This window comes from Bufo gargarizans, chromosome 7 (assembly GCF_014858855.1).
Source record: "Bufo gargarizans isolate SCDJY-AF-19 chromosome 7, ASM1485885v1, whole genome shotgun sequence".
Classification (NCBI taxonomy): domain Eukaryota; kingdom Metazoa; phylum Chordata; class Amphibia; order Anura; family Bufonidae; genus Bufo; species Bufo gargarizans.
The window spans coordinates 22,272,324-22,286,461 of record NC_058086.1 but is presented as its reverse complement, the minus strand read 5'-3'; the positions used below and the strand labels follow the sequence as shown (position 1 = coordinate 22,286,461).

Below are 14,138 nucleotides of genomic sequence, written 5' to 3'. Positions count from 1 at the left end.
AAGGAGGAGAAGGGAGTTCAGCACTGGAAACAGACCTCAGGTAATAGGTGTTTTTTTTATATCCTTGCATCTGGCCTGTCAGGGAACCCCTTTAAAGGGCATCTGTCAGCAGATCTGTACCTATGACACTGGCTGACCTGTTACATGTGCACTTGGCAGCTGAAGACATCTGTGCTGGTCCCATGTTCATATGTGTCTGCATTACTGAGAAAAATGATGTTTTAATATATGCAAATGAGCCTCTAGGAGCAACGGGGGCGTCACCATTACACCTAGAGGCTCTGCTCTCTCTGCAACCGCCGCACCCTCTCCACTTTGATTGACAGGACCAGGCAGTGAAAACATACTCAGACCTGGTCCTGTCAATCACAGTGGAGAGAGTGAGGCAGTTGCAGAGAGAGCAGAGCCTCTAGGTGTAATGCTAACGCCCCCGTTGCTCCTAGAGGCTAATTTGCATATATTAAAACATCATTTTTCTCAGTAATGCGGGCACATATGAACATGGGAGCAACACAGATGTCTTCAGCTGCCAAGCGCACATGTAACAGGTCAGCCAGTGTCATAGGGACAAAACTGCTGACAGATGCCCTTTAAGTATTACACTGAAATCAATGTTCTGCATGGATGTGTCAGGTCCTCCAGATTGACAGGTGATTTAAGCTGTTTTCTGCACAGGCCTTGACAGAAGAATTATCTAAAAAAAAGATAATTTACCGATATTTACAATTTCATACAATACGTTTTTACACATTAATAAGTATATTGGGGAGTAATTCTTAAAGCATAAACAAATGCTTTTGGGAAGTATATTGTAATATATAATGTTATCTTTTCACTGCTCCATTAGACAGAGCGATTTGTGAAATGAATTGATTTTTTTGTCACACACCATCACCAGTATTAGTCCTGGACAGGGGCGTAGCTATAGGGAAAGCAGGGGAAGCGGCTGCTTTGGGGCCCTGACCCAGAAGGGGCCCCTCCAGGAGAAGGAGGACTATAGGATTTGGTCAGGTCCCCCTCAACAGTATTACACAATGAAATTAAATACAGTGGCAGTATAGACAGTGTAGAAATCGGATGGAACAGCTGTCGGGCCTGGTCTGAGCGAGCGATCTCTTTACTAGTCATGAGAATGGGGGCGGCATGAAAGGAAGGGGTTGCGAAAAAATTACTGGCGGAGGGGGGGGGGGCCCATTCAAAAATTTGCTGTGGGGCCCAATAATTTCTTGCTACGCCACTGGTTCTGGATGAGTACACTGTTGAACAATAAATGGCTATGCTGTCCTCTCTGCAATATCACAGTCAGGGGCCCCTAGTCGGGGGAAATCTGGCATTTCATTGCTATATTTTTATTTTAATTGTTCACATTTTAACTTGTTCCCATATGGCAGTCATTGGCAGTGCTAACTGATGAATTCCTTTCAGGCACATGGGCCATCTGCAGGTAAAAAATTAATTTAATTTTTTTTGGGGTCTGTATCAACCAATGAAAATGTTTCATGTGCTCATTGTCTGGGCTCTTCTTGGGCTGCTTTGCCCGGAAACAGTCAAGCAAATGCTCCGGCTCTGTGTGATCCAGCTTGTGGAGTATAGCTTGGGGAGATGGATTAGTGCTGGTTTCTCCTTGTCATCCAATCCAGTTCACTCACAGTCTGTCTCAGGGCATCCAGATAGTTTTCATGCTCCTCTGAGATGCACTGTCACGGATGACCCATAGATGGCGCTGTTGTTCAACAAGATACAACTAGGGAACCGGCCAAGGACTGCCCGCTATCTCCTTCATTGTGCTGGTGATGAAGTAATTCACAGACAGATAATTCATGGTATAAAGTGTCCAAAACACCAAAGATATGTTCCTTTCCTAAAAAAACAAAAGGACAAAAGTTAGATAGCACTGACATTAGTGATTAACGGCTGCTTTTCATACATTTGTGTCAAGTATTTGTTTATTCCGAGATAAAAATCTATAACCGGTGAAAATAATTTAGCCATTCACGCAATAAAGAAAACTGTGGCAGGAGCACAGCATGCCTCACGTTACCGCTTCTAATTGGCATTGTTTAGAGGCAGTGTTGGACTGGGATGCCTAAGGCCCACCAGTAAAATGTATTCTGGGGCCCACTGCACAGACGCAGATATGACCTCCTCACACGGCGCCTGCAGCAGCAAGACGCTACAAGATGATTGATTGTGGGGGTCCCGTCAAGAAGATGGGTCCCTAGGAAATGAGAATAGGGCTCCCCTACCTCCAAACCTAGAAGTCATCTCAGCAAGCTGATGCATCTATAATAATAAACTGGGTGGTTTGTTAAATAATGCACCCAGTTTTTATAAGAACATAGGCTGGTGGAGGTGCTGCACGCTGCCTATCTGTATGCAGTAGCTCTACTGTGCCATGTGTCACTTGTGCAGGTGGTGGTGGAATAGGGCCCCATCCTGCTCATGGGCCCACCGGGGGATTCACCTGTACCTCTGTGGACCAGTCTGAGCCTGCTTAGAGATGTTATTATGTCTGGGTACCAAGATTGAATATTGTTTTAGACTATGTCCAGTTTTGGAAGGGTTGCTAGGTAATCAGGGGTGAGACTTCCACCATTAAAAAATTGCTAACTTGTGTGCCAACTTTATGAAGGGGAGGGCATTTTACTTTCCAGCTCAGGCAGCTGAAGACTGGCAGCCGCCACTGCGTTTACAGGTGACCTATCATAATAAGTTACTGTGCCAGAAACATATGTACCTATGAAAGCGGTATTCCCATCTCAGACAATGGGGGCATATCTCTAGGATATGTCTATCTCATAAAGGCAGCCGGCAAAGTCCCGGAGGGCACACTGTGCACGCGCGGCTGCCCTCCATTCATTTCTATGGGGCTGCCGAAAATAGCCGAGCGCTGGCTCGGCTATTTCTGTTGACCCCAGAGAAATGAATAGGAGCGGTGGCCACACAAGCACAGTGTGCTCCCATTCACTACTATGGGGGAAAGCGCTTGGTGGTAGCCGGACCCGGGGAAACCCAGTAACCACCAGCCATCACTTTCTCCGCTTCATTCTCGAAATAGGTGCAGGTCCCAGAGGTAGGACCTGCACCTATCAGACAATGGGGACATATCCTAGCGATATGCCCCCATTGTCTCAGATGGGAGTACCTCTTTAAGAAAGTTGCAGTCCATTTACATCTAAAATATAAAATCAAGTAACTGTAAATTGTCTTTAATAAATATATCCTACAGTTTTGTGTACACAGCTTCCAGGCAGACTTATGTGTCTCTGTGGTGACAGACTACAAACAAACCCTGTATAGTCTAATCCTGCAGCCATACTCTATTGTTCCCTGCTTCCTGCTATCCTACATTTGGTACAGTTATGTCCTTCCTTACCTTTTTGTCTCTTTTAAGATATCCCAAGATAAATGCTACAAGAGGACAGCTTTAAATAAAAATAAAAAATTGCAGGAACTGAGAGAAACACCACAGTCTTTTTTTATTTTTCAAAGCTGATCATCTTGCACTTTTTATTATCTTGAAACAGGTGAAAAGTTAAAGGGAACCTGTCACCGGGATTCTGTGTATAGAGCTGAAGGACATGGGTTGCTAGATGGCCGCTAGCACATCCGCAATATCCAGTCCCCATAGCTCTGTGTGCTTTTATTGTGCAAAAAAAACAACGATTTGATACATATGCAAATTAGCCTGAGATAAGTCCTGTCTGTGAGATGAGTCAGGGACAGGACTCCTCTCAGGTAATTTGCATATGTATCAAATCGTTTTTTTTACACAATAAAAGCACACAGAGCTATGGGGACTGGGTATTGCAGATGTGCTAGCGGCAGGGGCGTAGCTAAAGGCTCATGGGCCCTGGTGCAAGAGTTAGGCTTGGGCCCCCCTTCCCTCAGTGCTTTGTGTGTCTTCTTATGCAGCACAAGGGTCTTTGGGCCCCCTCAGGCTCCTGGACCCGGTAGCGACTGCTACCTCTGCACCCCCTATAGCTACGCCCCTGGCTAGCAGCGATCTAGCAACCCATGTCCTCAGCTATATACACAAAATCCAGGCGACAGGTTCCCTTTAAAGACTATACAGGCATCAGACGGGATTTGTTTATAGTCTGTAACCATGGAGACATAATTCTGCTTAGGCACTATTTTAATTTTAATTTGAGATGCATTAAAGCAATGAAAAACATGTCTGTAAAGGTTGTTAGGGAATTTATCACGCCCTGTACTCTAATTCTTGCTTCAAACAGTCGCATAATAGGCCTTTGCGACTTTTTGTGATCATTTACATAAATAACTTGCAACATTTTGCAAGTACTTTACTTAGATTATTTTTTAAAGTAAGTGGGAATGTGGGCATAGTTAGATTCTTGAGCTGATTTATCTACTGCAGCTTTTTAAAAAAATCTGAAAATCACACGTCCTAGAATATATTCTTCCAAGCTGCTGTCATTGCTAGAATCTACACAGAATAACTAGATGGTATTATCATTAAAGGGGTTATCCAACCCCAAAAATGTCTGCCCCCCAAATACCCGGGCCTCTCGCACAGGTTCTACTTACCTCACTCCTCAGCACCCTCGTCACTCCTGATGACCGCATGGCTGCCGCTGCATCTCCCTGTCCTGATGCTAGTTCCCGTTGCGGCCTGCTATTGGCTGACCCCCATTCCCTCCCACCCTCACACTGTCGCTGGATGTTTTGATCGCGCGACGGGAAGATGCAGCGGCGGACATCAGGAGCGACGCGGGTGCCTGGGAGGAAGGTAAGTACACTCTGTGGGGACATTATTGGGGTTGGATAACCCCTTTAAACATAACAATAGCAGTACTGTCACTATATCAATCCAACTCAATAGTGTTATTTTCAGTATGGAAAAATCATCTCTAGAAATATATCCATTTTCATACCATTCTGCGGTTCTCTACATCTTTCCAGGGTGTTTAATAGGACTCTTCCCAATTCCTGATGCGGTATTTGCTAAAATAAACGTGTACAAGTGAAATGAGTGACCTGTGACAATCAATCACGGAGAAGCGCAGGATACAAGCAGCATGCAGAATGCAAATAGCAGCGTTCTGATTTATGGGAGCAGGTACACAATGGCATATGCACAATATAACGAGCGCTGCATAGATTATACTATACTGCAAGATTCATCGGGAACGGCTTGTTTGGGCTTGTTATACCATTACAGAACCTTTTGCTGATTTGCTAAACTTCACACACGTATTTAATACAATAAAGCAGAACTAGAAAGCAGGCAATGTAAATCTCTGTTCACATTTATTTTCCATGAGTTTTCCAATGGTCACAAGTGCCGGGTGCCGGACTCCAGATGGTCGGCGGGAGTGTCGGGTGCCGGACCCCAACCATTCAGATATTGATGACCAATCCAGGGGTGCACCACCAATGAGGCCAGGTGAGGTGATCGCCTCAGGCAGCACCAGGTAGGGGCAAGAGGGGGGAAGCAAAACGGCCATGGGCAATGAGCGCTTTTATTGTGCTGTTTCAGTTTTTGCCTCAGGGAGCAGAAAGGCTAGGTGCACCCCTGGAGCTATCCTGAGGATAGGTCATCAATATAAAACCCCTTTGACTTTGTCTACGTGCTAAATGCTATTTGCTGAAGAGACAACCCCTTTAATGCCGTTACTATTCTACCTTTTGAGCAATAACTTCTATGTATTAGAACAATAAAACAACTCACGGAAGCTTTGATCTTATCTAATATAAACAGGCAGCAATAGCAATAAAAACATAAAATGTTATCTCATTTACGCTGGTTATAGTGATGACAGGTGAAATATTTCTTTCCGATGAAAGGTGGGCAGTGCCTACCCGCCACATAAAACCGCCAGACTGGCAGTAAACTTGTTCTTTGGTTTAATATACACAGTTACAAGCATGAAATGCCCTTTATATATTACCTAAATGTGTTTTTTCAGTGAAGTGAATGGATTACTAAATGCTTGTGAATGCTAACAAGTCTGCTGCATAGATAGGGAGGTATTAAAATGTGTTATTTCGTAGTTCCCATTAGGTAACGTCTCATTTCCATGAAACGTCCTGGAGAAAAGATCTGCCACTGTATTTACAGCGTGTCCCCGCGGTAAATGGTCTGCCATTGTCTTCGGATCCTTCAGCTTCGCTCCATGTCATTACTTATATTTAAAAGGAAAATATTTATTTCCAACTCAGCGCTTCTAGAGAATCACACGCATACATATTCATAAAGAATGAGTGAGAAAGTCACAGCGAAGGGAGGTGGAGGATTGCCAGAATATTTGAATTATCCTTGACGATAGACTATGAAAATATATAAAATGCTAATAAACGACAAACTGGGGTCAACAGAGTCTTGGAGTTTAAAATGGATGAAGTCCAAATCCTAGTGGAGAAGTGTTTCATATTTGGATATTTCTCGCTCTTCTTCAGAATTTCCATAGCATTCATTCTTCAATCTGTGCTCCTATGTTAAATCTACACGTTTGTGACGGCTTCTGATTGGTCCTGTAGACCTGCCATTCTCCATTGACAGCTGCTTCGAATGAAAGCATCTAGGAATTGGGCTTTCTCATTCAGATGTCCTACCAATGGCTATTCGGAAGTCTTGAAGTCTCCGGAAGTCTTGCCAGACTTGTTAAGTGAGTAAATCAAAGGCAGTAAATATTAGTGTAGACCAAGAATAGACTTGGCGTTTTGACATATCACAACATAATAAAAACATCTGTTCAGTTTTCTTTGTGTGGAGATGAGAAACTTTAAAAAAAAAAAAAAAAAAAACAGCACAAATAAGGAAAAACAGGATAAATAAAATCGAGTGCTGGTAAAAAAAGTATCGGTAAAAATCCCCAAATTGCATGTATTTTGGTCATTAACTTTGTAATAAAATGTATATATATTAAAAAAAACTTATTACCATGTGTCCCATAGGTAATGCTTCCCACCTGAGGCAAAGTTGACCCTGCTTTGGTCTCTTCTTTTATAGCAATGTACCAGGAGTACTATTTCAAAAAATTGCCATATCTCCACCCTCTACTGTGCATTTATTTGAATGGTTGCCTTCTGTGGTTCCTGTGGTGGATATCAACTTATCTCTGAAGGTTTCTGAAGCTGGACCCACAGTGATTATCTAATCCCTGGCTTTAATCTGAAAATGGGTTGCTGTGATGAGACAAATTGAATTGCTGTGTACTAAAATGACCAATCTCTTACCAGATCCCCTAGCTGTTGAAGAATCTGTAGAACATCAAGAAGTTTTTCCTCTACTAGGGAAAGGCGAACCCTCTCTGTCTCCAACATCTGAAGGTCTAACCTTAATAGCTCAATCTCTTCATCTTTTCTTTCAAGTTCATCAATCAATGGATCCTTGGTCTAGCAAAATGGAATGAATAGCTTAGTGTAAGGTTAACACGGCAATAAGAGAGATCAAACACAGTTCGTGATGAACAGTGGAACCTTAATACAGACATGACTAGAAACAGGGAGCTCACACCACGTAAACATGCACAGTGGGCATACTTTTGGGCATACACACAGTAGATCAGATTGTCAACAGATACCAGCAAAACTTGCAGAACCACAAACATTTATCTAACGTCTCTAGAAATATACGAGCAGATAGGCCAATAAAGGCCATTACATGAACTAGCTGAGCAGGCAATTATTGGGAACAAACCATTCATTCCCAATAATTGCCTGCTTTTCAGAGGACGTTAAAGCTACATGCAGCAATCACATCCGCTGTATGAGGATTAGGCTAGTTTCACACTAGCAGCAGGGGACTCCGGCAGGCTGTTCCTGGCGGGTGAACAGCCTGTTGGATCTGTCCTGCCGCTAGTTCACCTGTGCCACCGGACTGCCTGCTCCGTCCCCATTGACTATAATGGGGGGCGGGGGTGGAGTTCCGGTGGCAGCACGCAGTACTTTTAGTCCGGATGCCTCTCGGCATGCGCTGCCGTTCTGCCGCCGTAACTCCACCCCCATTATAGTCAGTGGAGATGGAGCGGCAGTACGGAGGCATACGTGAACTTGCGGCAAGACAGATCCGACAGGCTGTCCTCTGCCACTAGTGTGAAAGAACTCTTAGTAATTGTTATTGCAATCGCTTGGGCCCATACTGATTCCATGTTTCTGGGCAGCAGATCCAGGGCAATCTGCTGCCCAGAATCAATAATTTTGGTGTCCACATCAGCTATGCTTTTCACCCGATGAAAGAGCATTTGCTCATTCATTGGGTGAACCTTGGTACCTTTACATGGGCCAGTTGTCCAGATAATTGCCCATGAAGAGGGGGCAGTCTTAGATTTTTAAACAATTCTCTGCATGGTGAAGTCTTATACAGCGGCAGGCTGGAGGAATGGAGGCAGCATGGGAGAAACAGAAGGAGCTAAATATGTTGATTATACATGTGTTATGCATAGTCGAATTTTAGGTTTCGGCTGGAAGGTTATTCTTAGTCAATGTAAAAATCTAAATTATAGACAAATATTATTGCATGCACAGTGTTATGAAGAGCCTTATGTAAATACGACAGAACAACTGGGTAAACGTTTCTCCTTTTAAAAGTATGACTTTCTTCATAGAACTAAATTGCCTCTTGCTAATGACTACCCATCTATCTTGGTCCCAGCTGGCTCTAGTTAGATGCAGATATTGGTGACATCTTCTGTCATCACCTGTGGATGGATCACCAGTTACCGCGACTTTTAATTACCTCTTCCATCAGCAGTTCTAGATCCCTCATTTCCTGCTCTTTTACCGTCAGCTCTTCAGTCAATTTGGAGATCCTTTCCACCAATAATGCAGGTAAATCCCTGGGATCAATAATATCAGTTCCAACAATATCAGTCAGGAGCTTCCATATCCTTCTGTCCTCGCACCTGAGATTGGAAAACCCCACATGAATGTAACACGCTCCACACTAACTTTTATTACCCAATTTAAAGAGATATCAGGTAGAAAGATAAAACCTTGCATAATACATAATACAACCATCACACTAACACATTCACAGAAGCTGTGGTGGATATATGGTGCATCTTCATATTCCGGGGAGAAGACGCAATTTATGTATATCAGCAGATTCTGATACTGAATAGATAATGAATGGGAATGTAAAGTTTTCTGAAATACAGACAAAGGGGCACATTTATTAAGACCAGCGTTTTAGACCCCTAAGCTGGCGGTGGTTACGCCGAAGTTATGAAGAGGCGCCGGCCTTAGTCGGATCCTCCGCCAGTTCTAAATGTAAGACAGCTTCTGAGCCATCTTACATTTAGACCTAGAAAATAGTAAATGAGACGGGCCTCCCAGTCTGTTTCCTTCCCGCCCATGCCCACAATTTTAGACCTGGCGTGAGCGGGGTGAAGTAGCTCAGCCTAGTAAATGACCCCCAAAATGCTATAGTAGTGTTATACCACATTTTATGTAAAATAAAAGGTCCTCATCACTTCCTAGAGTAGAGCCACATATTTCCTGCAGCAGATCTGGCTAAAAACCGCCCCCACAAAAAACACGCAAAATGGGATGGTTTTTGTGGTGTCATTGATGCTGGTACATCTCAAGAGGTCGCAAACTGACATGCTGCAGGTTTTCTCCACAGTGTTTGGGTGGAATTTCTGAAATATCATCCACTTTGCTTGTGCTGTAACTGCTGCAGATTTTCTGCACAAAATTCAGCTGGAGAGAATGCACAGCATTTACGCCATGTGTGGCCGTACCCTGAGGGTACCAGTATCATTTAGTGTTTTGATTAGGTTTTGTTCATGTTTTTTTATGCCATTTTGAAGCCAAGACCAGGTGAGGATCAGAAAAGGAAGGACAGTGTATTAGGCTACTTTCACACTTGCGTTCGGGCTTTCCGGATGTGAGTTCCGTTTGAAGGCTCTCACAAGCGGCCCCAAACGGATCCGTACAGCCCCAATGCATTCTGAGTGGATGCGGATCCGCTCAGAATGCATCAGTATGGCTCCGTTTTGCCTCCGTTCCGCTCAGCAGGCGGACACCCGAACGCAGCTTGCAGCGTTTTCGTGTCCTCCTGGCCGTGCGGAGGCAAACGGATCCGTCCAGACTTACAATGTAAGTCAATGGGGACGGATCTGTTTGACGTTGACACAATATGGTGCAATTTCAAACGGATCCGTCCCCCATTGACTTTCAATGCAAAGTCTGGACGGATCCGTCTGACTACAAATTGGACTTAGACTTTTTTCTGAAATATAATGCAGACGGATCCGTTCTGAACGGATACCATTGTTTGCATTATAGGAGCTGATCCGTCTGTGCAGACACCAGACGGATCCGCTCCGAACGCAAGTGTGAAAGTAGCCTTAGGCCTCATGCACACGGCCGTGTTCCACAGCCGAGAGCGGACCGTGGAAACCCGGCCGGGATTCCTGCTGACAGCATGAGCGCACAGCGTCATTGGTTGCTAGTATAGTGTATTACTGTACAGCAGCGGCTGCATGAAGCACACGGGGTCATAGCAACCAATGACGCCGTGCGCTCATGCTGTCAGCAGGAATCCCGGCCGGGTTTCCACGGTCCGCTCTCGGCCGTGTGCATGAGGCCTTAGGTAGATTCTAGATCCACTTTTTTTTTAAATCCACTATACGTGCTAAGAACCTGAATGTGTACTGGCACTCTTAGGCTGGCTTCACTTCTGCAGAGGAGGTTCCTTTAGGCACCCTTGTTCTAGGTTCCAAACCCTAACACAGTCTATAGGGTATTGGTGTCCAGCATAAGCCAGATCTAACTCTTCATTTTTCGGAAAAGTGCTGCAGAAGTGAACTTAGCCCACGGATGGTATTTCTAAGGAAACCAGTACAGTGGGGAACATAGTAGACAGACAATGATACAGTTCAGGACATATGGTCGCCTAAACAATCAGACCACCCATTTTCCTATCAGAATTTCTAATCTGTCAATGAAATGCCAGAATCATCATTAGGGCTCATGCACACGAATATATTTTTATTCCGTTTCTGTGCTGTTTTTTTGCAGCCCATTCACTTCAATGGGGCTGCATGAAAAACTGAATTTACTCCATGTCTATTTCCATATATTGCATAACGGACAAGGGTAGGACAGTTTTATTATGGGCCAGACGTTTCATTCCGCAAAATGCGAAACTCACACGACCAGTATCCGTGTTTTGCAGATCTGCAATTTGCGGGCTGTAAAACAGCCAACGGTCTTGTGTATGAGGCCTTACAGATTTCCTTTAAGCCAGTCTGAGAACATAGTAAACAGACCCTATTCATCTATTTTCCACATTTAGTAGGTCAGACCTTCAGGACTGGAAGGGTATGGCCACACTTGCAGCTTCTTTGATGCAGTTTTTGAGGCCAAATTCAGAAGTGGATCATAAAAAGAGAAAACAAATTAAGGATATATACTACTTCTGTTATTTGAATCAATGAATCAAAAGAGCCGCACACGTTGCCGCACCCAAAGACTTTTTGGTTACTTACACAAAGACATATTAGCAAATATGTCACTTAGGATGACATTAATATGGGCAACACGGTGGCTCAGCAGTTAGTATTGGTGCCCTGCAACCGCTGGGACCTGCACCTATATCGAGAATGAAGCGAGCAATGTGGTGGCAGGAGGACCCATAGAAGTGAATGGGAGCGCACCACGCTTGCATGGCGACCGCTCCCTTTAATTTCTATGGGGCCGACTGGCACTAGCTCGGCTACTTTCAGCAGCCACATAGAAATGAATGGAGGGCAGTCGTGCGGTGTGCCCTCCGGGACTTTGCAGGCTGCTTTTACGAGGTAGGTGCAGGTCCTAGCGGTGGGACCCACACTTATCAGACAATGGGGGCATATACTAGCGATATACCCCCATTGGTTGAGATGGGAATAACCCCATAAGTTCAAATCCAACAAAGTTTGGGTTTCTTTCTACACTAAAAAAAATATACGGGCAGGCTTCTGTCAACATTGGTCTTATTTGGGTTGGTCCTAGAAGGTTATCAACTATTTACATCATAGGAGATAAGTTTGTAATAATGATGGTCCAACTGCTGGAACCCCATGAAGAATATAACACAAAGATAGTAGCGTGTATCATCTGATATTTAGCACTGTAGTTGACATACCCGCTCGTGCAGCATGAGATGCTGGATAGAAGCCCTTGCATTGCATCTGTTGGGTTCCCGGCCCACTTGTCCTCCTCTTCATCAGATGCTGCTTGTCCTTCCACAGAGCGAAATATCTGATCTTCTGCTACAATAACACATAGTTAAATGTTGAAGTCACTGTGCATGATTCAGTACTGGGGTAAATGTCATGTTGTTACTATATATTTCAGTATGGGAGATTATGTAATATTCACTATTATCACCTGAAACGTAAAAAAAACAACCAATGAGAAACATTCGATGCATGTATTAGTCAAAAGTGAAATAGGCTGCAATGTAGTTAATGGCAAGGAATAAAGTAACCCATGGGCTAAATCTGTAACCAAATGAAATATGGGCTTAGGGTGGCGAGACTGTGTTGCCATCCATTCCATAAAAGTTCTAGGCGCCTAGTAACTGGCATGTGATTGGGAGCCTTAGGTCAGGGGCGGATTGGCCATAGACCCTGCAGGGAAATTTCCTGACTAGGAGGGACACCCAAGCCCTCCTCATTGTTGCCAGCCGGGTTCATAACGAGCTGATTCTGTCTTTTGCACCTGAACAACAGCCACAGGTGCCCTCCAGTTGAATACTGTGGCACAGGTGGCAGAATTTTGTACTGCACTGTGGTATTTGGTTCTGCTGGGGCGGTATATTGCTCTGAACTAGGGTATTGCTGGCCCTCCTACTTCTGTTGCCCTGTCTCCTGTCAATATGGACCCACCTGCAACATAAGGCCACTTTTAGCTTTTTTTCCAGGGCCACTTTTAGCTTTTTTTCCAGGGCCACTTTTAGTTCCCAGTCTGCCCTTGCCTTAGGTGATCATAGGTTCTGGCTTAAAAATAGGGAAAATGGCATGATTTCTGTCTGAGGAAAGTACTGCCACCTCCCTCGACTGCAGATTATGTAGATGCATCCACTGCCAACAGCTGATCGGCGGGGTACCCCACTGATCCAACACTGGTAACCGATCCTAAGGACAGGTCATCAGTACTTGAAGGGGTTATCTCACAAATTTAATTTCACCTTATCTATGGGTGGGTAGGAACTAACATGAGACAAACAAGCACCTGCATCTCCCAGGATTCACTGCAATTAGCTCTTGTTAACCCCTTCCTCCCCTGCAAATAGTCCCTTGCATATAGTCCTGGTGATACATATGGTATGTAATGTCAACACAGTTTCCTCCTCCACTGTCTAGGAAGAGATATAGCTGTATACAGGGAGTGCAGAATTATTAGGCAAATGAGTATTTTGACCACATCATCCTCTTTATGCATGTTGTCTTACTCCAAGCTGTATAGGCTCGAAAGCCTACTACCAATTAAGCATATTAGGTGATGTGCATCTCTGTAATGAGAAGGGGTGTGGTCTAATGACATCAACACCCTATATCAGGTGTGCATAATTATTAGGCAACTTCCTTTCCTTTGGCAAAATGGGTCAAAAGAAGGACTTGACAGGCTCAGAAAAGTCAAAAATAGTGAGATATCTTGCAGAGGGATGCAGTACTCTTAAAATTGCAAAGCTTCTGAAGCGTGATCATCGAACAATCAAGCGTTTCATTCAAAATAGTCAACAGGGTCGCAAGAAGCGTGTGGAAAAACCAAGGCGCAAAATAACTGCCCATGAACTGAGAAAAGTCAAGCGTGCAGCTGCCAAGATGCCACTTGCCACCAGTTTGGCCATATTTCAGAGCTGCAACATCACTGGAGTGCCCAAAAGCACAAGGTGTGCAATACTCAGAGACATGGCCAAGGTAAGAAAGGCTGAAAGACGACCACCACTGAACAAGACACACAAGCTGAAACGTCAAGACTGGGCCAAGAAATATCTCAAGACTGATTTTTCTAAGGTTTTATGGACTGATGAAATGAGAGTGAGTCTTGATGGGCCAGATGGATGGGCCCGTGGCTGGATTGGTAAAGGGCAGAGAGCTCCAGTCCGACTCAGACGCCAGCAAGGTGGAGGTGGAGTACTGGTTTGGGCTGGTATGATCAAAGATGAGCTTGTGGGGCCT

At 44.4% G+C, this 14,138-nt stretch overlaps 1 protein-coding gene across 1 annotated transcript in view; it reads right to left on the bottom strand.

Annotated features, from left to right (window-relative positions):
• Positions 1-540: 540 nt before the first annotated feature.
• EFCC1 (EF-hand and coiled-coil domain containing 1) overlaps positions 541-14,138 on the bottom strand; it is a 101,842-nt gene continuing 88,244 nt past the window's right edge. Inside the window, exons 5-9 of the mRNA XM_044302349.1 lie at positions 12,098-12,224; positions 8,705-8,870; positions 7,204-7,362; positions 4,899-4,968; positions 541-1,861 (exon numbers count right to left, since the gene is read on the bottom strand). Of these exons, the coding sequence (XP_044158284.1) occupies positions 1,731-1,861; positions 4,899-4,968; positions 7,204-7,362; positions 8,705-8,870; positions 12,098-12,224 (653 nt within the window). The 3' untranslated portion in view covers positions 541-1,730. The remainder of the gene's footprint in view (positions 1,862-4,898; positions 4,969-7,203; positions 7,363-8,704; positions 8,871-12,097; positions 12,225-14,138) is intronic.